Here is a 27,805-nt window from a genome sequence, read left to right as displayed (position 1 = left end):
CCCAAAAACTTTTTCGAGAAAGTCAAAAGACATTGTCATGGTAATATATGACAATCTGGCAGTATTTCGACGCCAGAGGAATGAATGCTTTTTAGGGCCTATCAAGTCAATTTTGCCATCAAAAATCCGGTCACATCCAAAAAAATATGAAGCCATTACTAAATTTTTAATTTTTAATTTGAATAATTTTTAGACTGTTAGTCGTTGCGGGATCTATTCAAGATAGCAACGTTTAGGGCTAAGTTAGTCATAGGCTTAATTGCATGTATTTAACTTGGCTTCAAAGTTTTCTCTAAAGGCAAGCGTCGCCCTCTCATTGGATAAATCAGTTCTATAGGTTCTATAGCAGTCCTTCACATTTTGATTTTAAAATATTTTGACGAAAAATGCACTGTTTAAAATTAGTTTTTGAATCGTGCTCTTTCAAAAAGAACTCGCCTTGTTTTCTCAAATCTTCGTTCGTTTCTACATCAAATTATTTTTGACTACTAATGTAAACGCCATGACATGACAGCCTAAACCTTCAAATATCTACTTAACGCTTTAATGGAAAAAAAACGTAGCTGCTGTAGTGTTAGAGAGCATCTCTAGAGGCGTATGACTGACTTTACCTCACGTCACCATAGATATGGCATTTTTTCCACACATTTTTCCTAATATAAGTCATTTTTAAATCGTTAACCTGTTTTTTCCAATTTCTAAATTTTTTACCACTTGAAACGCTTTTCATGCTGATGACAAGATAAAATATGAAATAAATGAGAAACGTTAAAAAAAATTAGAGCATAGCTAGTACATGATATAAACTAAAGAAATTTCTGGAAAAACTAAATGGATCTGATTATCTATACTCTCCATTGATTTAATATTAATTGGTTCCGAAAAAGGACCAACACTGAGATGTGGGATTTATTTAGGTACTTGATTTCACGTTTACTGTAAATTCATTATTTAATAAATTTGTGTTTTCGAATATGATCGAAGTCTTTGAAAAAAATCCCGACTTAACAGGACAGAAATGAATTATTAATTATCAAAGTCTTTTTACAAACTGATCCCGAAAGAAATATCATACTTAGATTCATTACTCAAATTCACAACTTTCTTATTAGACTTTCTAGTAATCCGATACAATCTTATCAAAACTAACATAATTTCAAAGTTAGGACAACGATTTTCTCGAATGCGAAAGATGCAAAGCACGGAAAAGCGGAAAAAGTCTAAATAAAGTTTAATCTTGAAGAGCATCATGAATTACGCGGTAACGGAACCGATCCTCAACAAGACGTAGACATCAATCAATCCTTTTCAAAGTATTCCACAGAAATCTTACAATAACACTCAGAAAGATATGGACAATGGGCTTTGAGATGCAATGCTACTGTAGAGGATATTTAATTCGAATACGTGAATGTTACTATCTGCAATCATGGATACCAACTATAGATATTAACTCTCTACGTCAATACTTGAGGGCTCTAGCACTACGAGAAAAAAGAAGATTAAAAAAACATGGCCATTCAGTTGAAGGCGGCTTCAATTGTCAGGATTTCGCATTGGCGAGGAAAATATTGGATAGTTTGGATATTAGAGATTGTTGGAGGTTGTTCCGATATTGTCAATATTGATTAACAATTATTTTGTTAGGTTAATGGTAAACAAGTTAAAGAAGAATTAGGTCATTTTAGTACGTCCATACATCCATTCATCGATCTAGCTACCAATTAAACTATTCGCTTACTTATTCATTATTCTGTTCCGATTGATTTTATCCATCCATCTGTCCATTCGATTATTCATTCATTCATTCATTCATTTCTTTATTCATTCATTCATTTCTTTATTCATTTACTCAGTGATACATATCTATAATGCATTCTAACGTATAAATTGTATATTGTATTTTAAAGTTATTAATGAGAAATTGCATTTCATTTTTCCCATTTTTCTATTTTATTTTAGAGTTTCTCATTCCTTTTCGCCTTTCTAATAGACCTCTTTACCTTGGGAGTGATGTTTTCTTATTTCAGACCATGTTCATGTGTCTTCTCATGCGCAACCGTTAAAAAAATATATGATACTCTAGGGAATAACACGTGGTCTGTAATGGGAAAACATTACGCCCAAGCTAAAGAGGTCTATTATTCCAAATTTTTAAAAAGTTCGATCCTGCAAAATCTTAAAATCTGTGTTAAAACACGTGTTGGACTTTTAAAGTTAAAAAGGAAAACTCACGTCTTTACAACTACACGCGTCAGACCTTGACAGTTAAAACGTTTTTGGCGGGGAAAAAATAGCGATTCGAGAGCCACACGCGTCAGACTTTCAAGCTAAAAAGGATAGTTTCACGATTTCACGTTCTCTATATTTGTATTTATATGACACGAAATGAATTTTATCAGAAAGACTTCCAACTGACAAAACATAATTTACTTCCTACTACCATCGTCTTTTCTTATGCAAAAAAAAAAAAAAAATTAATTTGTCACTACCCCGAAACAATTCCTTTCGGGACTCAGTGGAGGGTTCTATTATAACTGCGATCTGACATGTAGGGTAGCAACAAAGGATGACATGACGTCATTTATCACCATGTAAATCAAGCGATACACTTTATCCTTCGCTACCAGTGATGATAGTCAATCCACTACATTACCATGGCACTATCTTGAATAACATAATCACTGTCATCGTCAATAAGAGAAGAAAGATGGCGAGGATTCTTACAGAGACGGATAGATCAAAGCTTATCGTAAAGAAAGACAAGATATCTCACAATCGAACCCCTTTTTCAAACGGTAAAGACGATAAAACTAAAGCATTTTCTAAATTCCCGATTGATGTTGATCTCATAGGGCGTTATATCGGCCGTTTTGTAGTACTTTTTCAAAAGTTCCTTTTATATTTGAAAATATATTTTGAAAATCAGATAGCGGTAAAATGTGGACACGCAAGAACAAAGTAGTTTACCAATTTGAAAACTTAGTTCCAACTAATCAAATAGATTCTAATTTTTCGACCAACCAGAACTCCATATTTTTCAACCAATCACATCGCTAGTTTTCCCACCAATCAGAGCAGGGCAGAGCAGTCGGAAAGAAGAAAATGAAATGTCGCAATCATATCAAAAGCACTCAACCAAACCTACAACTTTTAAAAATATATATATCCAGTTCCAAGCCTTAAAAATCTAGAACGATCTATTTCTAAATTACTATGGCTCATACAATTAGTCTTTCTTCCATTCTGTCAAAGAAATGCAAAACTTATTGCAAGTCCTATTCTCGAAGTTTCAACCAATACATAATTAGAAAGCCAATTTAGCCAATTAGTAAAAAGAGAAGGTAGGAGTTAGATCTGATTTCGTGTTACTATGATTTTATATTTTCATGTTTTTTTTGGTTTTTAGGTACCGACTTGAAAAAAAAATCCTCTTTAGAATATGACGAACGAAAGCCGCCAAAGCACATAAGTAAAACGGACTGCGTATGTTGTTTTGGTTGAAAAAAGACATCAAATGCTCTCCGATAGCGTCTCTAGAAGGTTTTTGCCGTCAACTTGATCTTTTCCCCAAACATATTTTTGAGCTATCTGAGTGTACATATTTTCATCGCCTGCAAGCGATATGCACCAGTTTACCGGTCTACGTAGGTCTTTCAATATTGGATAATCTAGACGAATTTTCCTAGCCAGATTCTATTATGTTTTATCTAAGAAATATATTCATTTCATTGTCCATCTTGACTAAGAAAGATAAATGTTTTTCTTGAATGGAAAATTCCAGAACCGTGCGTCTCCCTAAATGTTTTTAACTCCGAGCCCGGCGTACTGTGCTCACATCGCGTATAGAGGTAAAATTTCGACCAATCAAAACAGAATACGTCTTTAGCTTGCTAGAACTATTTTCTGACCTTATATTATATACCGGCGTACTGTGCTCACATCGCGTATAGAGGTAAAATTTCGACCAATCAAAACAGAATACGTCTTTAGCTTGCTAGAACTATTTTCTGGCATTATATTATATACAACTATTTCAAAAAAAATTATCGGTCCGAGATCTGAACTAGGCGATCTTAGACTAAATGTTTGTTTACTGGCTAGAGTACAAATTATAAGTTGTTTGCGTGATTCAGATTTCAGATCAGCGACCGACGCTTTTGAGTTAGGCGTACATAGGCTCCAATTGATGGTTTTCACGGCGGCCATGTTGGAGGAACTTAAAAAAAGAATTGTCAATGAATTCTTTTGTTATATCCTCCAATACGGCCGCCGTGTCTTTTGTTATTTAATTTTCTTGGGAATGGTTGAAAACCATCAATTAAGTCAGCTTTTCGGCTTTCGCTGCGCGCACCACATTAAGCCTTTCGGTCTTTTTTAATTGAACTGAATGCCTCAGCAAGAACCTTTTAGACTTCTATTGAACGTAAAAGAGGTGAATATTTGCCATCCTCCACCTCCGTAGTAGAAATATTCCTGTCTACTGCTTTTCCGGCTACGTTCTTTCCAGAAACCCGACGAAACTCGACCGATATTGGGAAATAATAGAATACTTTTCTCTATTACTAATACTTTATATCTTCACATGTGAAAATAACACCATCGGTAAAAACTCTTAGGAATCGTAATAAATAGTAAAAATACACCAAAATCGTATTTCGTCGATAAGTATATAAAAACAGAATATTACCGACATAGCCGCTTGGAGATACGGATTTTATCTTCTCGTGTTTCTATTATCTCCTTCGCTGTGCTCACTCGTAAGGTATCACCTCAACACTCTAAGATAAAATACGCATCTCTGCACGTCCATGTGATATCCTCTATGGCAATAATAAATAATGAAGATAATGGAATAGACCCATGGAACTCCGGCAGAAAATCCTGATGGGAATCGAATCGAAGATATATATAATAATAATATATATATACAGCGATATGCATTAATTCTGATCCTTTTGTATATACACAAAAGTATATCAAAAGTAAATTAGAAATTATGGGATACCATCTCTGATATTTTTTTCAGAAAGCCCTAGTGATAGGCAACCCGAAAATAAATATCAGCGATGATATCCCATAATTTCAGGTATACTTTTGATATACTTTTATATATGTACAATATATATATATACAGCCATTTGCAAAAATTATGGCCGCTTCCAATATATATACAAGTAGTATATCAAAAGCATGTCAAATATTATGGGATATCATCCCTGATATTTTTTTCGAGTTGTTTATCATTAGGGCTTTCTGAAAAAATATCAAGAAAGATATCCCGCCCTGTCTGATATACTTTCGATATACTTGTATTTATATTTGAAACCACCATAATTTTTGCAAATGGCTGTATTTATACATATACATATATATACATGAGAATAGAAAATGTATTGTTTTGGCACACCAACATGGGCGCTGTGACGTCACGTGAAAACGCTCTATAGAAAAGATAATAATTATTATATATTAAAGTCATTACCTGAGTTACCTATTACGGATCGCATAAAGAAAGGCTCCAACACAAACCAATGCATCTAGGATAGAGTAAGAAAGAGTCTTGTTTAGTTAACCAAAACTATAAACGACGGGCGATCACCCTGAAAAGAAGAAGCAGGAAGCAGCATTTCAATTATTAAGTAAACTAGATTAAATTGATTAATACAGTATTCGGAATGGTGGTGGTGAAGCATTAGTGCCGACACTTGTCTCTAGGGTGATAGATTAGATTTCTGGAGTCGACATCGCATACGAGTTAAGTTTTTTAGGTCTCTAACTTTACTTGAAGGTTTTTTCACGGTTCTCTGGTTTTCCTTTTTCGACACTCAAAACCTCACGCGCTAAATTCTAATTCGATCTGTGAGTTAGCCACTGGCATGTTCTGACTTTGATAAGCCCAGAGGTTGTTTCAAGGTGTTCACAGTCCCAACCGTAAACTTGAGTAGATATGAAATTGGGAGGGAGGGGTGGGGGCCCGGCTCAGGCGGCTCGGGGCTCCGGATGTTGGTGAACCGCCATTTCATATCTACTAACTTGACTTGGATTAGAACCCAAGATCACCGGTAAAGATGTTTAAAGTACTCATAAAACGACGTTAGATCCGAGGGAACAAATTATCACTAAAAAATGAAGTACGAATTTTGCCTTTCAAAGGCGGTCCCATTCTACCGTCATTTAGCTTCAATTTATTATTTTTATTAATTAACTATTTTTTTACATTTTTTGTTCATACGCGGTGAGATAGACAACGTAAACATATTATAAAATTTATTCATAAGCAAGGAATGTAGTATAGAGAATAATTATCATTTGTCTCTAGCTGAAAGAAACTCAGCTACAACATAAACATCTTTGAGAAATAGAATTCTGATTAAACCTAAAAAAATCAATGTCTATTAGATCTTTGTCGATAGATCGTTCTATTTGTGATATTGATCCTACGCGTGAGGTAATGCCGAACCGGTTAGAGAGAGTAGCGCCCACCATAGTCTTTAGCTAAGTTTTTCTCGAGTATTCATTTCCTCGAAGCAAAATTTTGGTAGTAATTCGTTTCTTTTTGAAGAATTTACGATGGACACTTTTCAAAGTTTATCTTGGAGACGAGGTTACCATGGAAATACCACAAATTCCACTGAGAAAGTGTGTGTGTGTGTTTTTCGTGTTAGCCTCCAATGTGCAATGAAACTGGTCTGTGAAGTCAGACCTGGTGAAATTGGGAAACTATAAATATATATCACAGAGTTATAGGAATCATAGAGTTAATAGATTCATTGCCAAAATGTCGACCGAAAATTGAAATGAGTTAAATTTAAAAATCAATAACAACACTAGAAAGACCACCTTTACTTTAGTAACCCCCAGAAATGCAAACGTCTTTAAATTTGTCAATTTTCAACTAAAGTTTTCTCGGGCCACATAACACCTGACATAATGAATCTTCGTAGGTTTACTAAAGTAAAGGTGCTATTTCCAGTGCTGGTATTGGTTTTTCACTCAGTTTAGTTTTAACTCATTCGAATTTGCGGCGGCCATTTTGGCAAAGGGCTTATTTCCGCTCCATTAACTAATGTAGGAATTGAAAAACAAAGATAAAGTTAGGGGTAAAGAAAGTCTATGCCTCGGAAAACACCTTGATTCATTTCGGTTTCGAGTTTTACGCGATTATGAACGCAAAAATGAGCTTAACATCGGAGTAGTGAATAATCGGAGTAAGATTAGTGAGATGAACTGTATTTATGAACGAAATTTGGTTTGGAATAAGACTTAAGTAAGTTCATTTACGGCTTACTTATAGACAGGATATCCTACAACATATACAACATAGTTTACCGCATTTTATTGTAACTATTGTGATTGGACGATTCCAGTCAGCTGGAACCCATTTCATTGTAACGGTATATCGAACCAGCACAATTTTAAAAAAATGAAAAGTGATACTAGCCCTAATGAAGGACTGAAAAAAAGTCCAAAGCCTTGTCAACCTTTTGACCTTCTGTTTAATCCCTTTTATCTCTTTTTTTATCACTTTTTTTACCACTCATGGAATTGGTGTATACTAAAGGATTCAGATAGCCGCTGGCTGTTTTGTTTCGATCAATTTTGTCATAAAATGCATTTCGTACCGTCGTATGTTGCTTAATGCACACCGGATTATACTCAAGCAAACGCAAACTCCATCTGCGTAAAGTCAACTGAGGTATTAGGGTAAGATCAATCTGATTGGATGAACAGTGACCTCGTGCATCAGTTGTGATTGGTCGAACGAATGCAGCCATTCATGCGCAATTACTTTGCGGTTTTCTTACCCGGTAAAGCAGAATGTTTTATAGATACGAATAGAAAGCGACAGGCAAGGTCCCCCTTACTAAAACGGGCAACACTTTGGAGGTAACTAAAACTGTTTATGTTTTGCTTAGGTTTTCCAGGGACAAATTTCAAATTCAGGTTTCAATGTGGACAAATTTCAAACGAGAGGCTATCGACTGATATATCACAGAGATATTTACTGAGGAGACAGCTATAAGACTGAAAGGGCTTTCCAATTGTGTGTTTTTTAAATCAAATAACATCAATTAACAATCTCGCAGAACTTACCGTATATGTGGTAAGGTATACTCTATTTAGCTTTAAAATGGCTTCCCACTGGGTAAACTCACGGTATATCGAAAGGGTTCCCAAATTTTTGTATTTCATAACGTATAATGCAAAGCATGCTCTACTAAAATATCACGATTTTCGGGTTTTTTCCTATAGTACACCTACAATCATTCGCAGTATTTTTTACACAAATCAAACCATCCTAGTTTTAAAGACATTCAAACGTATTTCAATTAGAATGAGGTTTTGCTTTGCATGCGGATTTTAAGGCCCAAAACACTAAAAACCTTTGTGCTTAAGGCCACTTAACACTAAAACGACTAGGTATGTTATAGTTAAGAGTGGTGGTTATCAAGAGTCTTGAGCGTAGATGCATTTGAGTGGGCTTTACAGACTATTCTCTAGAGAGAATGACCGATGCAGTAAGATAAAATACATAATTTTAGATCTTCATAAAACGAAATCTGGAAGTTAAAGATCTCTCGTAAGAGAGCAATCATGGTAATAGGGCTTCAAAAGTTTTCTCAATCCTACTTGATGGAAAAAGATTAGGCTTTTTTGTTCTATTTGCGCTCAACAACGAAGTAGAGCAGTCAACCAGCACTTAAAAAAACATATGTTTCGTCTGCAATTCCTCGGGGCTTTCCGCTGAGGACAAAATATAAAAATATAGAAAATTAACGAAAACCAATTTTTTAAGAACGAATGAGAGCACTTAAGAGATAGAATCGATTACCAAGGACTTATTACTCGAAGCAAATGCCTTAATAGCCAGAACCTTTAGTTTTTTTCGGACATAAAAACAAAATGTTTCCTATTTTCCGTTGATTTGCGAAGAAGTTTGTATGTTAAAATAATGCGCGGGCGGCTTGAAAATTGATTCGTCCATGACTACGGAAAACTTAAAATTCTTGAGACATAACGTGTTTCTTGAACTATTTTTTCTAAAAAAAAAAACCTATGTGAATAACAAATTGTTCGACGTTAAGGGAAAAGATAACTAGTCCGAACTTGAATACTAAATCCTTTTGGAGTATAAGGATGTTCGATACAACTTTTAAGATTTGTATCTCTGGTATAAATAAAGCACATTATATTGTATCGTATTTTTGACTCAAAGGAGGTAAAAACTTTTAAATTTTCATACAAGTCCCAAAAGAAAATGCAGCGGCGATTGGCATTTTTTAATTGCTGATTTTATCACTCCGACTTAAGACGTCTTTTAACTCTGCAAAACTTAAAGAATATCAAGATAGACGTTTTTAACTATAAATGTCCTGAAGGTATATTGTTACAAGAAAGTTAAAAATCAAAATTAGATTTCGCCATTATATATTGACGGGACCTGCTCAATATAGAGAAGATATTTCCTAGTATTTCAGGTGGACGAAGCCACGCAAAGACCCCAAGAAAAAATATCAACCAATATACCAATCAACCAAGTTATTATGCACCTACCAATGTCTTGCCCCAACGGGGGGAGCCCGGGCATACATGGGCTATTGACATAATGAAAACCTTGCCCATGACAGGGGCCGCTAGGCTTTTATTGACACAGGGGTCCCCCAGGGTAGGGCGTATTGACAGTTTGGTTAGAGAAAGACAGGGAGCGATTCAATTTGTTTGTTTTTTAGTTTTCTTTCCCGAATCAATTACAATAAGTTTCACTTTCAACGAAACTTCTCTGCTCCTTGTGAGGGGTCTAGTGTCAATTTCATCATGGCCCTTAAGAGGGGCTCATTGAAAATTTTTTTTCAAAAATGTCAATAGCCCCTGAGTATGCCCGGACTCCCCCCCGTTGGGGCAAGACATTGATAGGTGCGTTATAAATCGGTCTGGTAAACTAAATGTGCGATGTGAACAAAGTAAAGCCGATATGACTGATCTTCTACTGCATGAACTCTCCCAAGCAAAAACACTTCAAATAAAATGTTTTAGAAGCCGAGTTTGACGTACTGGCAATAAGTTCATGTTTTTTCATCATGTTTATCGCTTTTTTCTATAACAATCATCATTCATTACTATTACACCACGAAGAAAATAATACCATCACCAATACACAACAAACCCCTATAACTACTACCACCATACACTACCATCACCAATACACAACAAACCCCTATAACTACTACCACCATACACTACCATCACCAATACACAACAAACCCCTATAACTACTACCACCATACACTACCATCACCAATACACAACAAACCCCTATAACTACTGCCATCACAACTACCACCACCATGACGACAAGTATGACAAATTTTTTAAAAAGCCATCATCGCCATTTATGCATTGAGATGCCCACCATCACAACTGACACCGACTTAAGGAACGTCACTTTCATGAGAGGTTTCATTCGTTATTTCTTTTCGATATAAAGAGGTTACATTATATTAGACACGTAGGACCCACTGATTTTACGAACCCTGAAACAACCTCTAGGTTGATCAAGGTCAGGGCATGGCTAACTCACAGATCGAACCCTGAAACAACCTCTAGGCTGATGTAAATCAGGGCATGGCTAACTCACAGATCGAACCCTGAAACAACCTCTAGGCTGATGTAAATCAGGGCATGGCTAACTCACAGATCGAACTCTGAAACAACCTCTAGGCTGATGTAAGTCAGGGCATGGCTAACTCACAGATCGAACCCTGAAACAACCTCTAGGCTGATGTAAGTCAGGGCATGGCTAACTCACAGATCGAACTCTGAAACAACCTCTAGGCTGATGTAAGTCAGGGCATGGCTAATTCACAGATCGAACCCTGAAACAACCTCTAGGCTGATGTAAGTCAGGGCATGGCTAACTCACAGATCGAACCCTGAAACAACCTCTAGGCTAATCAAAGTCAAGGCACGGTTAAATCGTAGATCGAACCCTGAAACAAACCGAACTAGTGATCTAAGTCAAGGTCACTGCTCGTTCACATATAGAACCCTGAAACGACCTCTAGCCTGGTCAAAGTCAGAGCAGGGCTACTCACAGATTGAACCCTGAACACTTGTAGTTTGATCAAAGTCAGGACAAACTGAGCTAACTCACAGATTGAATTGGAATTAAGCGTGTTAGGCCTTGCAAAGGCCGGAAACCTGGAGAAAAATCCTCGAATCAAGGGAGAAATCCAGCAAACTTTATACTCACGTGTGATCAGACTGAGTCATGGAATCGACCCAAGACCTCTGTAGTCAGTTACAGATAAGTGCACTTAACCACTATGCCGACCTTTTAAGAGCTCAGAACTGGGTTAATATTCAAGAAGATTCGATAAAAGCTGCATATAGTCTGCACATTTAAGAAGTCATAACACACTCGGCATCATTAAGATAAGAGAAACATTAAAACTATCAGAACTCTAAAAGAAATTCAAAATCGATAGTTCATTGTTTTTGATAAGAAAACTTCCGGGACATCACTTTGGATTGCTGTCATTTTGAGCGCTTTTGGCAAGAAAAAGTCACGATTGAATTTCTGGGGGGAAAGCGAACGAAGCGGTACTGGCTTTATTTGAAGTCCCGAACACAATTACAGGCTATTTGTGGGTCGCTTCAGGCTGTACAATTACAAAAACCCCTTATCCAAAATGTTAGACTCAAATACATCATCTATGCAAATACTGGTGACCACGTAATGCTTTAAAGAGCTGGAATCGCTATGTGTGAGTTCATAACACGCTAGCTTCCACTAACTGAAGAGAGATTATTGTGCAGTTCAAGTAATCTTCACGCCATATTCTTACCGCTTAACCAATCGTGCAGGTTAGAGACGAATGAATACTTTTCCTATCAGAACCGCGATGCAATTTTGATAGTTTTATCCTAACGAAATTACTATAATACCAGTTGCCTTTTAGGCTTTATAAACTCGACTTTAGTTTATAACTACTTATTTTGCAGTTCCAAGATCATTCATTGCTTTTTAGTCCTTTTGTAAAAATCTATTGGAATCGATTACGAAAATCGGCTTAGAGTATGGTATAGTGTATTAAGATTTGGGCTTGAAGAAAACTCGCGTCGGTCAAAATTTCTAAATGAATCGTGTTAATTTTAGTGGAAATTACCATTATTTTGTCGTAATTTTTAAAGCAAACTGAGATTCGTACGACGTCAAAACTAAACTTCAAGTTTCTATAAATGAGACGGAAAGAACCGAAAATGTCCTTGAAGACAGCACATATGCTGTCGGAAAACTTGAAACCGCATCAATAATGTAAACAAAACAATTTTCCAAAAAAAAGAGGGTTTATTTACATTTGAGCTTAATTCTAACCTGTGCTATTCAGTATTCAAATATGCAGCATTTGACATTTTTTGAAAACGTTTTTTATTGCCAATATTTCGAGGATACGATTTTTTCCTGAAGAAACAAATAAAAAAAAAAGGCAAATAAAATCGCAATTCATTTTACGTAGGTCTAACTCCGCGAATCTCATCGGTTGAATCATAGTTAATAGATTTTATTTTATTTCATAATACGGATGGTGTTTAACATTGTTATATCTCTTCGTTCTGGCAAGCTCCAACCAGGAATACAGCTTATTTATTCAAACTAGTATACTCGCTTACTGACTTTTCTTTCGGCGACCACTCGAACTTTTCTCGGGAAAAATTTTTCAGAGCACGACATCTATTTCAATATGCCATGATATAACTGTATTTGTGAATGAGCGAAAACGCAGGCAATGCAGCATTGTAATTATTTATAGATTGATAGGTCTGTCTATTTTATTATTTAAAAAACGCAGTGTCTAAATGCCCGGCAGCCGGTCGCGGTCTAAAATTGACTAAATGCCCGGCAGTCCAAACTTTCACCAAAAAAACGAGAACTGGCTACAGCTAATGGAATCAAACTAGTCTAACTTTATTATGGTATATTAAGCGCTTCCTGTAGTCTGGACTGATTCGAAAAAAGATTGTTTGTATTCGCTCGGCATAGAATACGGAGCACTTGGTTCATGTCACTTAGAATATTTTTGCCAACACTGCCGGTCGCGGTCTCAAATACACTAAATGCCCGGCAGTCGAAACTTTCCGATAAAATGATGAATTATTAAAATAATACTATGTAGCAATGGTTAAATAAAATTGCATTGTGTTATTAATGGTTAAATAAAATTGCATTGTGTTATTGCATGTGCCTTTAGCACCTTTTCGCTCTTCTTACCACAACTAGCGTGACATGAACCAAGTGCTCGGTATTCTATGCCGAGCAAAGACAAACAATCCTTATTAGAAGCAGTGTAGAGTACAAGAAGCGCATAATATTCCTCGATAAATTTAGACTAGTTTGGCTTCATTAACGAAGGTAATTTATCGTATTTTTTGCGAAAATTGCGACCGGCAGTGTTGGCAAAAATATTCTAAGTGACATGAACCAAGTGCTCCAATCTATTTTCGAATCAGTCCAGACTAAAGGAAGCGCTTGATAAACCATAATAAAGTTAGACTAGTTTGATGTCATTAGCTGTAGCCAGTTCTCGTTTTTTTGGTGAAAGTTTGGACTGCCGGGCATTTAGTCAATTTTAGACCGCGACCGGCTGCCGGGCATTTAGACACTGCGTTTAAAAAAAGGCATGCCCCATGTATCGCATAATGTTCCCAAATTCGTGCCGCGGGTCATTTTTGTGGTTATTTCGGGCTGCTCGATATATTTGACAATTTGTCACGTGACACATCGAACTTTCTAGGGAATCATGGGTAGGGAAAGTACACTCGTCTAATTCACCTCTGGGGTGTCGGCATCACATGTGAGTAGAGTTTGTTAGGTCTCTCCCTTGATTCAAGGGTTTTCTCTAGGTTCTCTGGTTTTCATCCATCCGCAAAACCCAACACGCTAAATTCCAATTAAATCTGTGAGTTAGCCATGCATTGGCTTTCATCAGCCTAAAGGGAGTTTCAGAGTATCTGCAAAATTGAATGTTTACTAAACAAGACAGACATTCCTAATGGCTAGCTATTTTCAATAATATTTAAGACTAGTCCCCAGTTCCCTAGGAAGAATCGGAACCATGGTAAAACCCATCATAATCTTCGAACTTTAACTACATGAATTCACGAGTCGCTTTCAACCAATTTACCGTAGTCAACGTTAGATATCAAACAAGGACGAGTAAATTTGACCTTCCAATTTTATCGAACCAATGAAATAACCTCTGGGCTGATCAAAGTCAGGGCATTGTTACTCTGGAACAGTCTCTGGGCGGATCAACGTCAAGGCACGGCTAACTCATAGATCAAACCCTTAAATAACCTCTGGGCTGTTATTTTTCAAAAGACAAGGCTAACCCTGAAGCAACCTCTGGGTTGATCAAAGTCAAAGCTTGGCTAACAGTCAAAGATCAAACATTGAAAACGCCTCTGGATCGATCAAAGTCTAGACGCACGGCTTACTCACAGATCAAACCCTGTAACAGCCCTTAGGCGGATCATACTCAAGGCAGTCTCTCTTGCTCTGAGCAAAACATACGTTTCCCTTCTAATTAATATTCAGTTTCTAATTAATATTAGGTTTTTCATATAATTCCTAATTGTTGTTATTTTGCTGATAATTATCTGTTCGATAGTTCTCTTCATACAATATGTAAAATGACGGTATAAATGAGTTGTCAATAAATTTTGTACCGACAATAAATGTACCATAAATGCCGATTAGAAAAAGCTAATACTTATTAATAAACGTACAACCAGTCCTAAAATACGAGTAGACCCAACGCAGAACAGATGGCAGAAAAAGACCTCTTCAAGCACGGTAAACTAGCCCTGCCTTTTTGCTCCCGAATCTAATCAATCAATTGTCTGGAACCCTTACAAACAGATCCAAATGACTCCCAAGAACGGCCTCTTCAAGAATAATTAATAACTCTTTTGTTGGTTTTTTTTTTTTTGCTTTTTTTTCTTTTGCTCTTTTTTTTTCTTCACCACTTTAATGCATTTTCATGTGGCCACAAGGTTATCAGGTTCTTTTCTACCCACGTCTTCGAGATAATTCCATAATCATACTCTTGACATATAGAAATTAAAATGAAAACACACCCACGATAAGAAAACCGGGAGCGCTGAAACCCGAGAGGGGGTGGGTGGGATTCTAGAAACGCAAGCCATTCTATCCCCCTGTCTATATCATTTATCCTTTTGTCCAGTATGGTGAAAAAAAATTTCCGATTAAAACCAACAAGATCTAACAAACAAAGCCCATCTGCTTTAACAAGTATGCATGTTTTGTGAATCGAGTGAGAGCGAAAGCGAGGACTCGATCTAAAATCGTACACGTTGATCAAATAAAGTGCTGCTGTTATCCAATAAATTTAACCACTAGATAAGATTTTCTATCAGCTAGTGCCCTGGTGAATAAGCAATCATTCTCTGCATGTTCGACGTAAAATAAATGACATTATGATCATAACTCATCCGAATAAGAAAATTTTGAACTAAGAAATTTAATTGCTACACTGAATTATTTTAGTTCGATAAAAGTGAAGATTGGCTACGACTTTGATTTTTTTAAATTTAAAAACTTGAAAAACGGAAATGAGATTTGAATATTGATATAGCGATATCTCTACGCTGGGGTACTTTTATTGATTAAAAAAATGTATTTTAGGATAAATTAATGTCTATACTTAAAGCAAAAACACAAATCCTCTTTATGACCCAAGCCTTACAGCGTATTTAAGCATTAACGATTAAAAAAAATATTGATCAGTCACAGAAAGCAGCCTGCACTTCATCTTTTATCCCTTTTCCTCAGCTCTTATCATTTTATTGGAGAATAGGAAAGACAGACTTAAGAAAACATCTAGAGCTCTTTATTCAGATGATGTGTGCTGGTATACATAACACTCATGACGTCTATGTGCTTAGAGTCATAATTCGCCGAGTGTCAGATTTCTTTTCGAATCTTTATAAAAGGTAATCTATGCGTTTTTTCTTATTCAGACACTCGTTGTGAGCTGATATGTCATAATTCGCCGAGTGTCAGATTTCTTTTCGAATCTTTATAAAAGGTAATCTATGCGTTTTTTCTTATTCAGACACTCGTTGTGAGCTGATATGATGAGTAACTTAACAGCCATGATTGAAGACAACAGCACAAGTAATGGTGAGTCAAAACTATACTACGCGTCAACTTAATATAGCAATAACTGATATTGTAACTGTTATATATCATATTGTATTGCTGCTGCTGTTAGAGCGCATAGAGTAGAACCATGAAATAAAAACGAAGTTGATACTGACAAATAGTAGCTATTTATGACTGATAGTTGCTAGCACTCAACTAGTCCATTTATTAAACAAAAGACACAAATGGTCTCTTGTGCATTTGTCTTTGTATATCAGGGGCGTAGCGAGGACCTAGGAGCTGGGGGGGCATTGATCCAAAATTTTTAAAAAAATTACTCCTCCCCAATAAAACAAATAAACGCTGAAACAAAAATGTAAGAAACAAACATTATTTTATTAACCATTCTTAAAGGGCCACTTGGACGAAAATCGCTCCAAAATTAAAACTCTTTCATTCGAGCTGGAACTTTGCTGAAATAATCTAGGATACATTAAGAACCACCCACTGGAATATCTTTCTGATATTCGAAAGGAAAGGGCCAAAATTTTACGATTTATTTTCGTCCGCCATTAATTTCTTTGAATCACAGAATTCGACTCAAGAAGACTGGCACGAGTACTTATGACGTCATTTACTCAACCCAAACCAAAACATTGGTGGGTAATGTATGTGCCATGTTCGTAAAACTCGGTTTATTTGGTTTATTCAGAAAATATTTAATGTTTCATTCGGTTTCCTAACTACTATATGACCAAACAATGTGTAGGCGCTGAAATTTTTCAGTTTCAATAATACTGACGATCATAATTCGAAAATTTCAATACATCTCGGCAAGCCAAGAATCACAACAAAGTAGGACGCATGGACGAGATTCTAGCGGTTCCATCGCGCGAAGTGACTGAGATATTCGGGATTCGAATCATTTTAAGGATAACAATTTTTCAAGGTATATTTACATACAAGGGCAAAGAGCAACACCACAATTTGGGTCCGCGAGACATCCGACACAATGAAAGAAAAATCTACGAGCTGAGTGACAGACGCCGCTGTCGCGCGAGTAATAAATAAGAAACCTTTGACATGTTCTATTACAAAGATGATATTAGATAATCGTATGTTTGTACCTATTCAATGCATAATAAACATTTTGAAGCAAATAATAACCGTTCTGTAGTAAATCAGCTAGGAGAATTACGAGCTCACATTCTAAATTATTCGGCACATAGATCTAAGTATATTGTCACAAATCTTTATATCACAACGCAGAATTCAAAAGGCAATCGGTTGTTTTCATAACATCATTCACTATTAGATTACATTGAAACTTCAAATTTAAGATCTTTATATCATGGACAGTAGGTAGCAAATACAAATAATGAAATGAACGTAAGGAATTTTTATGAAAACCTCTTCCCAAGCATTGCTTCTTCTTCTAGTTCGGCTTCATCTTCATACATTATAATTTATGGTTCTAACTCTTCAGGATTGACAAAGCGAGCGTCCAAAGGAGTTTCCATCGTATTTGAAGAGGTATCAAAGGTTTAAAAAAAGTCTGTTTAGAGATTCTTTTCACGATAACGCGTTTAAAACATCAAATAAACTTCAGGTAATTTAACAAGAAATGTATAGTCAAAACGACGCTAACATGACAGTGTTGAGTAAATGACGTCACAGCGTAAAACTGCTGTACATAATGACTCGTTGGCCGTGACACAAAGAAATTAATGGCGGACGAAAATAAATCGTAAAATTTTGGCCCTTCCCTTTCGAATATTAGAAAGATATTTCAGTGAGAGGTTCTTAATGTGTTCAAGATTATTTCAGCAAAGTTCCAGCTCGAATGAAAGAGTTTTAATTTTGGAACAATTTTCGTCCAAGTGGCCCTTTAAATCTTAGGTTGTAATAATTTATTTTCCTCTTTCGTTTCGGTTTAATGTTTTTTTGTTATTCTTTTTTCAAAAATTTTGGGGGGTGCCCCCCCGTGCCCCCCCTCGCTACGCTACTGCTTTGTATGATGAATGTTCTGGTTGAGTGATAGCAACTATTAGTCACTATACAGTGCTATTTGTCAGTATCAACTTCGTTAAATTTCATGGTTTTACTGTATGCGCTCTATTGTTTTTGTATTATTATTTTTTGTATTACTCTAGTTAATTTTACTGCTGTTGTCGTTATTTCTATCACTATATCATCATACCCAAGAATACTGGTCGTAAGCTCAACCCGGTTATAAGCCCCCTCTCTCGATGGAGTAACGTCGTGCAGCCACGTACGACACTGAAATGCATTGTGCGTTGCAATATGGGGTTGTTTTGAGGGACGCTTCATCACTCATTTTTGTTATATCAGCGAAGGAAAAAGAAGCCATATTCATATTAAAGCGTCCCCTAAAGCAGCCTCATGATGCAACGCGTTCTGCAACTCCGTTTTTCTGTCAACGCGCATTCTCGTTGTTACAGCTACTGTTGCAAGAACACTGCAGAACATTAGTTTCTCGGTTTGGAACTATTATCCGTGGTTACTAAACGGAACTGTAACGATACTTTTTTTTGATGCAACGGATTTCAGACGTTTTCTCCCTCCCTTTTTAAGCCCCTCCCTTTTATAAGTCCCCCCTCCCCGATTATCAGCCCACCCATACAAAAAACCCTTACAAAGCCCACGGGATATCTATGGTATCACGGGTTCTATGGTATGACTAATACCCCATTCACACCAAGGCTTAAACATGTTTTAAAGTGGTTTAACTAAACAGGTTTGGAAAACTATCTACGAACACTGTACAATATTTCGTGAAATAATGCATGTAAGCTATCCTTTGTCTTGCTCTGATAATATTTTAGAAAGTTTCATTATATTGTAGGTTTCTAGTTTCTCAATTTTTTTCCTAATGAAAACATAGTTTAACTAAACACGTTTAGGTGTGAATAGGGTATAATACTGAAAGTCAATCATAATCGGTGCCTTAACCTAAGTTATTATTAAATACAATATTTCTGGGACTAAGCTATAACGAAGATATTAATTGAAGTTAAGCTGAGGTCAGACAATGCATAAAACTAAATTTGCAATTTGAAGTGTTAAAAAAACAATAAAACTAGGCAAAACAGTCCTCACTGGCAAATCTAACACTCTTGGTGACTGATAAAGTTTGAAATTGCAGTCATTGCTATATTTTAAAGCTATTCTCGACTTTCACATCCACATAATACTTTGTGTCTTTGGGGGGTAACCAGAGGGTAAAAACCCACTTATTTTGCTGCAGGCTGATCAGACAATGTTGAAAATACCTTGTTTGGTATCCAAAGATAAAATGAAGAAGTAAAAAACAGAAAAAGATAGAAGACATTTAAAGTAAATTTTAAACATTTTTTCGTAAGTCAATACATTTTCTGTTAGACTCTTCATGTATACACGCAAAAATAACTTGGAATAAACTGATAATCAGTATTGTACAGATAAAAGCAGGTATAGTATAAATAGAGGATATTACATGGGCGCGCGGAGATACGAATTTTATCTTCGAGTGTGAGAGATTTTCAACACGAGAAGATAAAATTCGTATCTCCAAGCGCCCCATGTAATATTCTATTTATTATATAATTATCAATGAACTATGTTTTGGCTTTTTCAGGCAATTCTTTCCGTGTAATTTTGAATAGTCATCAGAATGGTGTTATTTTCACGTGTGAAGATATCAATTTTTCGAAATAGAGAAAAATAGATATTTCATTGGTAATTATATAATAAATTCAATTAAGAAACTTTCAATTTGGGACAGTTTTTTGATTGGTTACCCCCAAAAACGCAAGGCATTACCGGGATGTGAAAGTCGAGAATAAATGCTAAAATCGAAAACCTGACCTGACTTTCCGAAATTTCTGTTTTTCATATGTACAGCTGTTTCGGATGATAACGTTCCCTTTTGATCAAAATATTTTGGGTAGGAAAATTTAATTTTTAATTATTTTTTCTATTACTTGATCTTTTTTTAATTTACGATGATTGGCTCTCGTTAACTCTCTCAATAAACATGATTTTTCTTTGTACTTCGATCAATATGTAAAGTTGTTTACCTAAAACGATTATTACATCCTTGTTCCTCGGCCTTGTTTATCCCCTGACTTGTTTTATTATAATAATAATCTTAATTGGGTGAACTAATAAAGCAGTGAGCTTATTTCCAATTAGGCCCATAGGTTTTTTTTAGGTTTTCCTTGTATTTATTTGTCGCCTGCTAGTAGTTTATATAAGCTGTTTGTGTTTCATCTTTAACATTTATATATATTTGACACTTAACATGTGTTTTTTCACATATAAACCCTGTCTTAAGAGTCATTTCAAGGAAACAAAAGTCGAGAATGTTCGTCTACTCCAGGTTCCCACACACGGTGTTTCCGGAGAAATTATTTTCAACATGGGCGTATTTTTTTATATTTCACAAACTGGTATGATTCTCTCTTGAGTACTATCCTGACGATATGACTATCTATCAGCAATTGTTACACGAGATTTATAAACGGATTATTATTTATCGTCTAATGCATCTTGCATTATTGGTTACATGGCAATTATTTCTTTCATAAGCGTCATAATACGTGTGGTGGCGGGTGGTTGCGGAGGAGGGGGGGGGGGGAGGGGGAGGGGAGGGAGGGAGGGGAGGGAGGGGGGAGGGGAGGGGAGGGAGGGGGGGAGGGCGGGGAGGGAGGGAGGGGAGGGAGGGAGGGAGGGAGGGGAGGGAGGGGAGGGAGGGAGGGGAGGGGAGGGAGGGAGGGAGGAGGGGGGGAGGGAGGGGGAGGGGAGGGGGGGAGGGGGGGAGGAGGGGGAGGAGGGAGGGAGGGGACGGGAGGGGAGGGGAATTCCTGATTGCTGAAAGATTGCAAAAATGCAAATAGAGCTGCAAGAATAATAACAAAAAGCAGCTACGATGTCAGATCTAGTGATATTTTAACTTCTTTAGGCTGGAAAAGGAAGAAGAAAGGAGCATAAAGCAATAATGATGTTTAAGACTTTAAATGCACTTGCACCAAAATCTGTAAGGGAACTCTTTTATTTTCAAGAAAATACCTACGAGTGGTAGAGAGAAGTGCTTAAAGTTACCGAAACCCAGCACTGAGTTTTTAAAAAGAGCTCTCTCTTATGACGGTGCAAAAGTGTGGAACTCGTTACCCCAAAGTGTCAGACTGTCCAATAATTTAAAATCTTTTAAGAGGAATCTTTCGTCTGTTGGTCCTTAACACTTTAATTACTATAATATTTTTGGGGGGTAGATGAGAATTTATTTCATAAATCTGTCTATATATTCTTAACGTTATTATTAATTTTTTATATATATTACCTATGAACTCGGTTTTCATGAAAACCAATTTGTACATTGATGAAATTTCCCGAGATTAAATAAAAGACATCTCTCTCTCTCTCTCTCTCTCTCTCTTTCCTTCTTCCTTTCTCTCTCTCTCTCTCTCTCTTTCTATCTTTCTTCCTTCCTTCCTTTCTTTCTCTCTCTTTCTTTCTTTCTTTCTTTTCCCCTTAATTTTTCTCTCCTTTTGACATCGTTACAAAATAAACAACAAATATATGAATGTATAAATAAATAAGAATAAAACCGCAAACGAAATATCGTTTTAAAAATTTGATTTCTAATTTATTGACAAAAAACCATTTTTAGAATTAGTGATGAGCAAGACACTTTATAAAGCACTTCTAGCCACAACTGCTTACTTCTCAGTACGGAGCAATTAATCACTCGCTAGAAACATCTCATTCCGTGTGGGAGAGTCTCCTTAAACGAAGTCATCATATCTAAGCCGTCATGCAAGATCAAACTTACATTTAATTGAAAAAAAAATGTGTTTATGGTTTCCATAAGCGGGGGAATTTCTAGTTGTTTTTAGCGATACAGTAAGATCATTTATCCAGTAGCTTACGTGGGAGTTTTGTACTGTAATGGGCCACTTCAGACTGTTCCTCTCTTTTTTTTCCCGTCGAATTTCTATATTTTTTTACTAAACCACTTATGGTATTTTCAAGAACCTTTTCGAACGGCTTATTGTACAGAAGAGGAAGTCTTTATGCTTGAAAAGGGCACTCCCAATGAAAATGTTCAGTACGGCGTATACATCTTATCTTAAATGGGTATTGCGCCATCTAAGGTGCACTACAGATGGCACTAAATTAACGAACGTTAAAAGAGGCACAATTGTAAAAGTATCGGTACTGACTCGATAGTTACTGCAATATACAGAATGACCGACTGCATTATGAAGAATGACCAACCGCTTAACGCAGTGACCGCATTTAGAGGGTGGTAGCTTAACCAAGGTCCAACGCTTAGGACAGTGATCGCAATTTACTTGCGATCCTTTAACATAGTGCAGTTTTCGTATGACTGTGAAAAGCTCAGTGCCGTAAGCGTGACGTGCCGTGACCGTGATACTTTCTAGAATTTTAATTGGCTGATTTTTTTTCACGCGCAATATGATTGATCTAAAAGTGCCGTGATCTTGGCGTGACTGTGTCCACGCCGTGTTTATGCCGTGTTTCGGGTATTTGATTGGATGAAGAGTAAATTCTCGTGCAATGTGATTTGTCTGGCGTATGCCTTGCCGTGTCACGACCGTGTTCGTGCCGTGAACTTTTCACAGTCATACGAAAACTGCACTAAAGGGACTAAGCAGGGACATACAATCACAGTAGGCTAACCTGAGTTATTCCTTCGTTTCAGCGTCTAACGACCCAACCTCCAGGACAGGCACATCTCTGTACAGCATTCCTCTCACCACCAAGACTGTCATGACATCAGCGTATACCATTGCTTTCATACTCGGGTTGCTAGGCAACGGGTTAGGCTTGTTCATCGTCATCAAGCGGTCAAGGAAAAGCTTCTGCAGTACCAACGTCCTCATAGGGAACATGGCACTGGCAGATTTGTTGGTGACAGTCTTTGCGATGCCTCAATCCGTAGGATTCCTGTATATACAGAACAAATGGTTTGGAGGGATAGCTGGAAACATGGCCTGTAAGTTGGCGCACTTCCCATATGTAGTCACAATCGCCGCATCCATCCTAACCATCCTCTGTATCTCCATAGAGCGCTACTGTGCCGTTTTCTATCTCCTTAGGAATTCTATTTTCAGACGATCCAAGTTTCTAACAGCCCTCATTTGGGGGTTTTCTTTGGCTCTAGCGTCTCCGTATTTGTTTTCATACACTGTGACCCAGGACACCAACGGACAACATTACTGTGTCGTGGAATGGGGCGACATAGAAACGACCTACCAATCACAACGCATTTACTATTTGTTTATCTTCATCTTCTTGTACGCCCTGCCATTGATTTTTATAAGTGTATTATACACACTTATTGCCAGGAAGTTGTGGAGAAAAACGACTCCAAGGGATGGCACCATAGCCACAAGGAAGTCGGCGGTGACACAGAAGCGCAAAGTCATACGTCTTCTTATTGTCCTGGTGATAGTGTTCGCTGCCTGCGCGGCACCGGCTCACATAATGCACTATTACATGTTCTACGACCAAGCTAATTGGATGGTCATTCCCATTGAGATCAAGTTGATATCGTTCTGGATATCCCAAAGTAATAGCACCATCAACCCAGCTATCTACATCCTGCTAAACGAGTCATTCAGGCGGGAGTTTTTCCGGCTGACACAAAGCGCGATGTGCTTACAAAATTCAGCTTTTCGAGTTTCATCGACGAAGACGACGAAGAGAACGTGGAAGATGAAACGAACAATGAGTACCAGGTATTGGATGCCTGGAAAGAAAAGAGAAGCGTGCTTGTAGTGAAGTGCGGTGCGGATATAGATATAATGTTCCTGTAGCTTGTGGGGTAATGTTCGTGCGACCAACATCTCAACAGCGTAGCCAGTGTTTGCCAAGTATTACATAAAAAGAGACGCATGCTTGTAGTAAAGTAAGGTGTGGGTATAGGTATTTTGTTTCTGTAGCTTGTCCTCGCAATGCTCATTAGGGCTCACAGCTTTGACAGTGTTTGAGTATAGTCTAGTTTCAAAGGTAGCTTCTTCAATAAGACCATCGAGATATAAGGTAAAAAACAACGAGATAAAAGGTTGGTCAGCGTGATCAAATGTGTCTTATTACTACCAAAACACAATAAAACAAGATCTTGATTCCAGACGCATGAATTAAACATATTCCAAAAATAATCTTACACTTCACCAAAGTAGTTGCACTCCCAAGTGCTGGTGGCAAGCAAGGCACATCAGTGATGGCACTGACGAAATCTCTATCTTGAAGTGTGTTCCTGTTTAATCTATAGATTGCAGTAAATGTAGTTCCATTCCAAATGGCTAAAGGCTTTATCGATAATGTTCAATATTACATTGTAATAGTTATGGGAGTCCGTCAGCTGATTTCAAAAGTGAATTAACGGAGAACAACGACTCTCGCATTCCATGCTGCATTTGCGTCAAGCATTTCCTAGATAAAAGACGGCTATGGTTTTAACAAATGATGGCTTCAGAAATAAAGTTCTTGAGTGACTAAGCTGTGTTGGAATCACGGTTTTCCAAGAACAGTTACCGCAAGATTTGAAAGTCTTTCAAAGTAAACCAATGAAATAACCCTTGTCGACGTCGACGTCTGTATATAGACATGCTTTGGGATGTCTCGAACCAAGTATTTTGATAAAGGCTTTATTTTGCATATTTGAACTGCACGCTTTGATCCATACAGTATACAGTTGAGTGCTCTGGTCTGTACTCTTACAGCTCTGGTCTCCTCAATCTTTATCTCTGAATCCATACAGTATACAGCTGAGTGCTCTGGTCTGTACTCCTTGCAAAGTCACGTGAGGGCGGCCATGTTGGATGACTCAAATTTTTATTTAACAAATTCCTTTCCTATACACACCTAGGCTTAGTTTTTAATCAAGGGTCTTATTTCGAAGAGACTGGTGGCGTCTCGTCCATTTGTTGTCGTGGAGGTCTGGGTACACGTCGCTGTTTTAAGTTTGACGTCACAGCTGCACCAATAACATTTTCGATAAACTTCTGCATGTTGCGCACATCTTCTTGATCGACGAAAGTCTCTGGAAAACGATAGCTGAAAAAAAAAAACAAGAAATAAATAAATGTGCTAGAAAGCGCGCTATCTAGAGAGGTCAGATCAAACGAATTGTAGCAGAGACCACACTCTCAGATACCTGTCATTCTGACTGCGCATGCTCGACGAATGCATTCTATCGAGCATGCGGTAGTAATGGAAGACCGTGACATAGTTTTGTACAACGGCAGCGCAAGCTTTTGTTGTCAGTTTTAAAATATGCTTGTAGTATACAGGGAACCTTTGTAGGTCTAATACGTACAGTTTAACTCTTTATGACCTAATTATTATTTAGAATAAACCTTTGTAGTGCGATAACGCAGTTCTCCGTCATAGAGAAAGGAATAGCACGCTTCCAATGTATGCGTCGCTTGTCATGCACAAAGGTTTCAGCACGAGGCTACGTGCTAAATTACTAACTTATTCATTTCTCCTGTAACCAGTCCATGAGCAATATGCACAATATGCCTCACACTGAAACCTTTGTGCGTTAATACAAGTGAAGCATATATTTCGGAAGTGGGCTATTTTAGGCGACTGTAAATATAGGTCATTGTAAGCATTATTTGAATGGAATTTTCTGTTTAAAACGAGTTCGCTCGAGTTTTAATTAATTCTTTATTCAATAATATCAGAACTTAGGATTATAGTTTAATGAAACTAAATACAGCCAAGGCTCGTTACTTTTTAATTTGTTTTTAATTAAATAACTCATATTTTCTCAACTGAGGAAAAATACGCTCAAAAATTATTCGTATGACTTATATAATTGTAGGTTATGAAAAAAAAAAACAGTTTTGAGCAGGAATAATTTAATATGAGTATTAATTAATATTATTACTGGTTTGAATGTTAAAAAGTTGCTTTGCAGCTAGGCGCTGACATCAGACACTCAAAACATGTTTTAACTGACTTCTGAAACTTGTATCTTTGTCGGCTAACTGAAAAATTTTAACGTTTGTCGATTTCAAAGGCAGTCAAAGTTTCGATGTCTGATATCGCGCCTAGATGCAAACGACAGTATTTAGTTATAGGCATACAATGGTTAACATTTAGTAGGTATACTTTGTGGATTTAAAAAACGGCATCATTTGACACTGCTTTATTTATTGATAATATAGTATAATTAAAGTGCATCAAAGGAAATTCTAATTTGCAATGGCGTACCCCAAGATTTATCTTGGGACCATTTTATTAATAAGTTAAGATATGTAAGCTATTCTTATTGACAACCGTATGTATACCCCAGCTTTTAATTGGGACCGTTTTATTGATAAGTTAATATAACTCGCAATAAAAAGATTTGACGTCTAAATCAAATCATATTTTATTATTTATTATTTTTATATCTTATTTTATTTATACAAGTTAAACTAGAAGCTTGTGGGGCCGTGTATCCTCCACTCTATACACACAACCATCAACTCACACGTCGTGTTTTTACGGAGGGAGGAAAACTGGAGAACCCGGAGAAAAACTTGTAGCACAGAAGAGAACAACACATTAAACAAACTCAACTCACATGCTAGCTTGGTCTAGTCTAGGTTACTTTTGAAAATAAATAGGATGTTTGTATGATGGCGTCATTTGACTCCCACTACCATAATGTTCGCGAATTTTCTTTCTTATCACAGTTGGTGCTAGTTTACTGAACAAAAGAGAGTGTGTAAGGCATTTTGGTAGTAGAGGTCAATGACGCCATCATACAAACGTCCTATTGTCTTGAAAAAGGGCGTATGCAAAAGCTAAGGTAATTAGACCACGGTTTCAAAAATGCAATTTTGAATTCCTTTTTTAAAAATAATTAGTGTGAAGTAAAATTGTAGTACATTCGGAAATTATAAGGGTTGTTGTATACAGAGCATATGTGTTTTTAATTGCGCCAATAAAAGAAGATTAAATCTCGTGTATTGATGTGTTTATTCCAAGCTGTTCTCTCATAGAATCAGTCGCAGAGTGCAAACCGCATATCCGTGAAATAGCACAGAAAGTAAATAGCACTAAACACATCTATTTCTTTTGTTTTCCACCGTTTCATTGGTGCTTCTTTGCACTAATTAGTAAGTACTATTTTGCGGATAGATTGCATACCATATATCCGTGAAACACTTTGTAAGAAATTGCACAAATTTGTACAAATTAGTAAGTTCAGTAGACCTCAGTAGACCGTAGACCTACAAAACTTTGCACTAATTTGTACAATTTTGTTAGTTAACATTTTCACGGATTTATGGTATGCACTCTATATGGTATGAACTCTAATAAGACATACAATCATTAAAGTTGATCAAGCCGATTCCCGTTACCTTAGCCAAAGATACACATCACAGACTTCATGTAATGCCTCGGTGTCTTGAAGGCTTTTCAGTGTCTTCGGCATCGTAGGTGGCCAGGAGATCATGGTTTTCAGGGTCCTACTCGACAGCGCCATTTGCTTACTGATATATCCTGCAAACTACAAAAGAATCGTCAAGTCCAATTTTAGCGTCACAGAGCTGTCCACAGAAAAATAAAGAACTTGAATAGATTTCGTATGATTATGAAACTTCA

The 27,805-nt window shown here is 36.9% G+C and overlaps 2 protein-coding genes across 7 annotated transcripts in view; one reads left to right on the top strand and one right to left on the bottom strand.

Moving 5' to 3' along the window:
• The window catches only part of LOC116303429 (galanin receptor 2a), a 47,194-nt gene extending 20,034 nt beyond the window's left edge, over nt 1–27,160 (top strand). For 3 of the 4 annotated variants that reach the window (XM_089025572.1, XM_089025571.1, XM_089025573.1), the window contains exons 2-3: nt 16,140–16,207; nt 22,896–27,160. In XM_089025572.1, coding sequence (XP_088881698.1) covers nt 16,159–16,207; nt 22,896–23,974 — 1,128 coding nt within the window. In that variant the 5' untranslated portion in view covers nt 16,140–16,158 and the 3' untranslated portion in view covers nt 23,975–27,160. Of the gene's footprint in view, nt 1–7,776; nt 7,891–16,139; nt 16,208–22,895 lie in introns of those variants that run through there. The other variant, XM_089025574.1, reaches the window with a different exon arrangement.
• Nucleotides 1–27,805, bottom strand: part of LOC116303430 (uncharacterized) — a 51,921-nt gene that overhangs the window by 12,031 nt on the left and 12,085 nt on the right. For 2 of the 3 annotated variants that reach the window (XM_089025568.1, XM_089025570.1), the window contains 3 exons: nt 27,562–27,710; nt 22,874–25,255; nt 5,486–5,603 (listed from right to left, as the gene is read on the bottom strand). In XM_089025568.1, coding sequence (XP_088881694.1) covers nt 25,090–25,255; nt 27,562–27,710 — 315 coding nt within the window. In that variant the 3' untranslated portion in view covers nt 5,486–5,603; nt 22,874–25,089. The remainder of the gene's footprint in view (nt 1–5,485; nt 5,604–22,873; nt 25,256–27,561; nt 27,711–27,805) is intronic. The other variant, XM_089025569.1, reaches the window with a different exon arrangement.

The sequence above is a fragment of the Actinia tenebrosa genome, unplaced genomic scaffold (genome assembly GCF_029948245.1).
Source record: "Actinia tenebrosa isolate PJP-AT-01 unplaced genomic scaffold, QUT_ActTen_1.0 PGA_scaffold0__85_contigs__length_37466705, whole genome shotgun sequence".
Taxonomy (NCBI): Eukaryota; Metazoa; Cnidaria; class Anthozoa; order Actiniaria; family Actiniidae; genus Actinia; species Actinia tenebrosa.
Note: the sequence above shows the minus strand (reverse complement) of the source record. Positions and strands in the feature narration are given on the sequence as shown.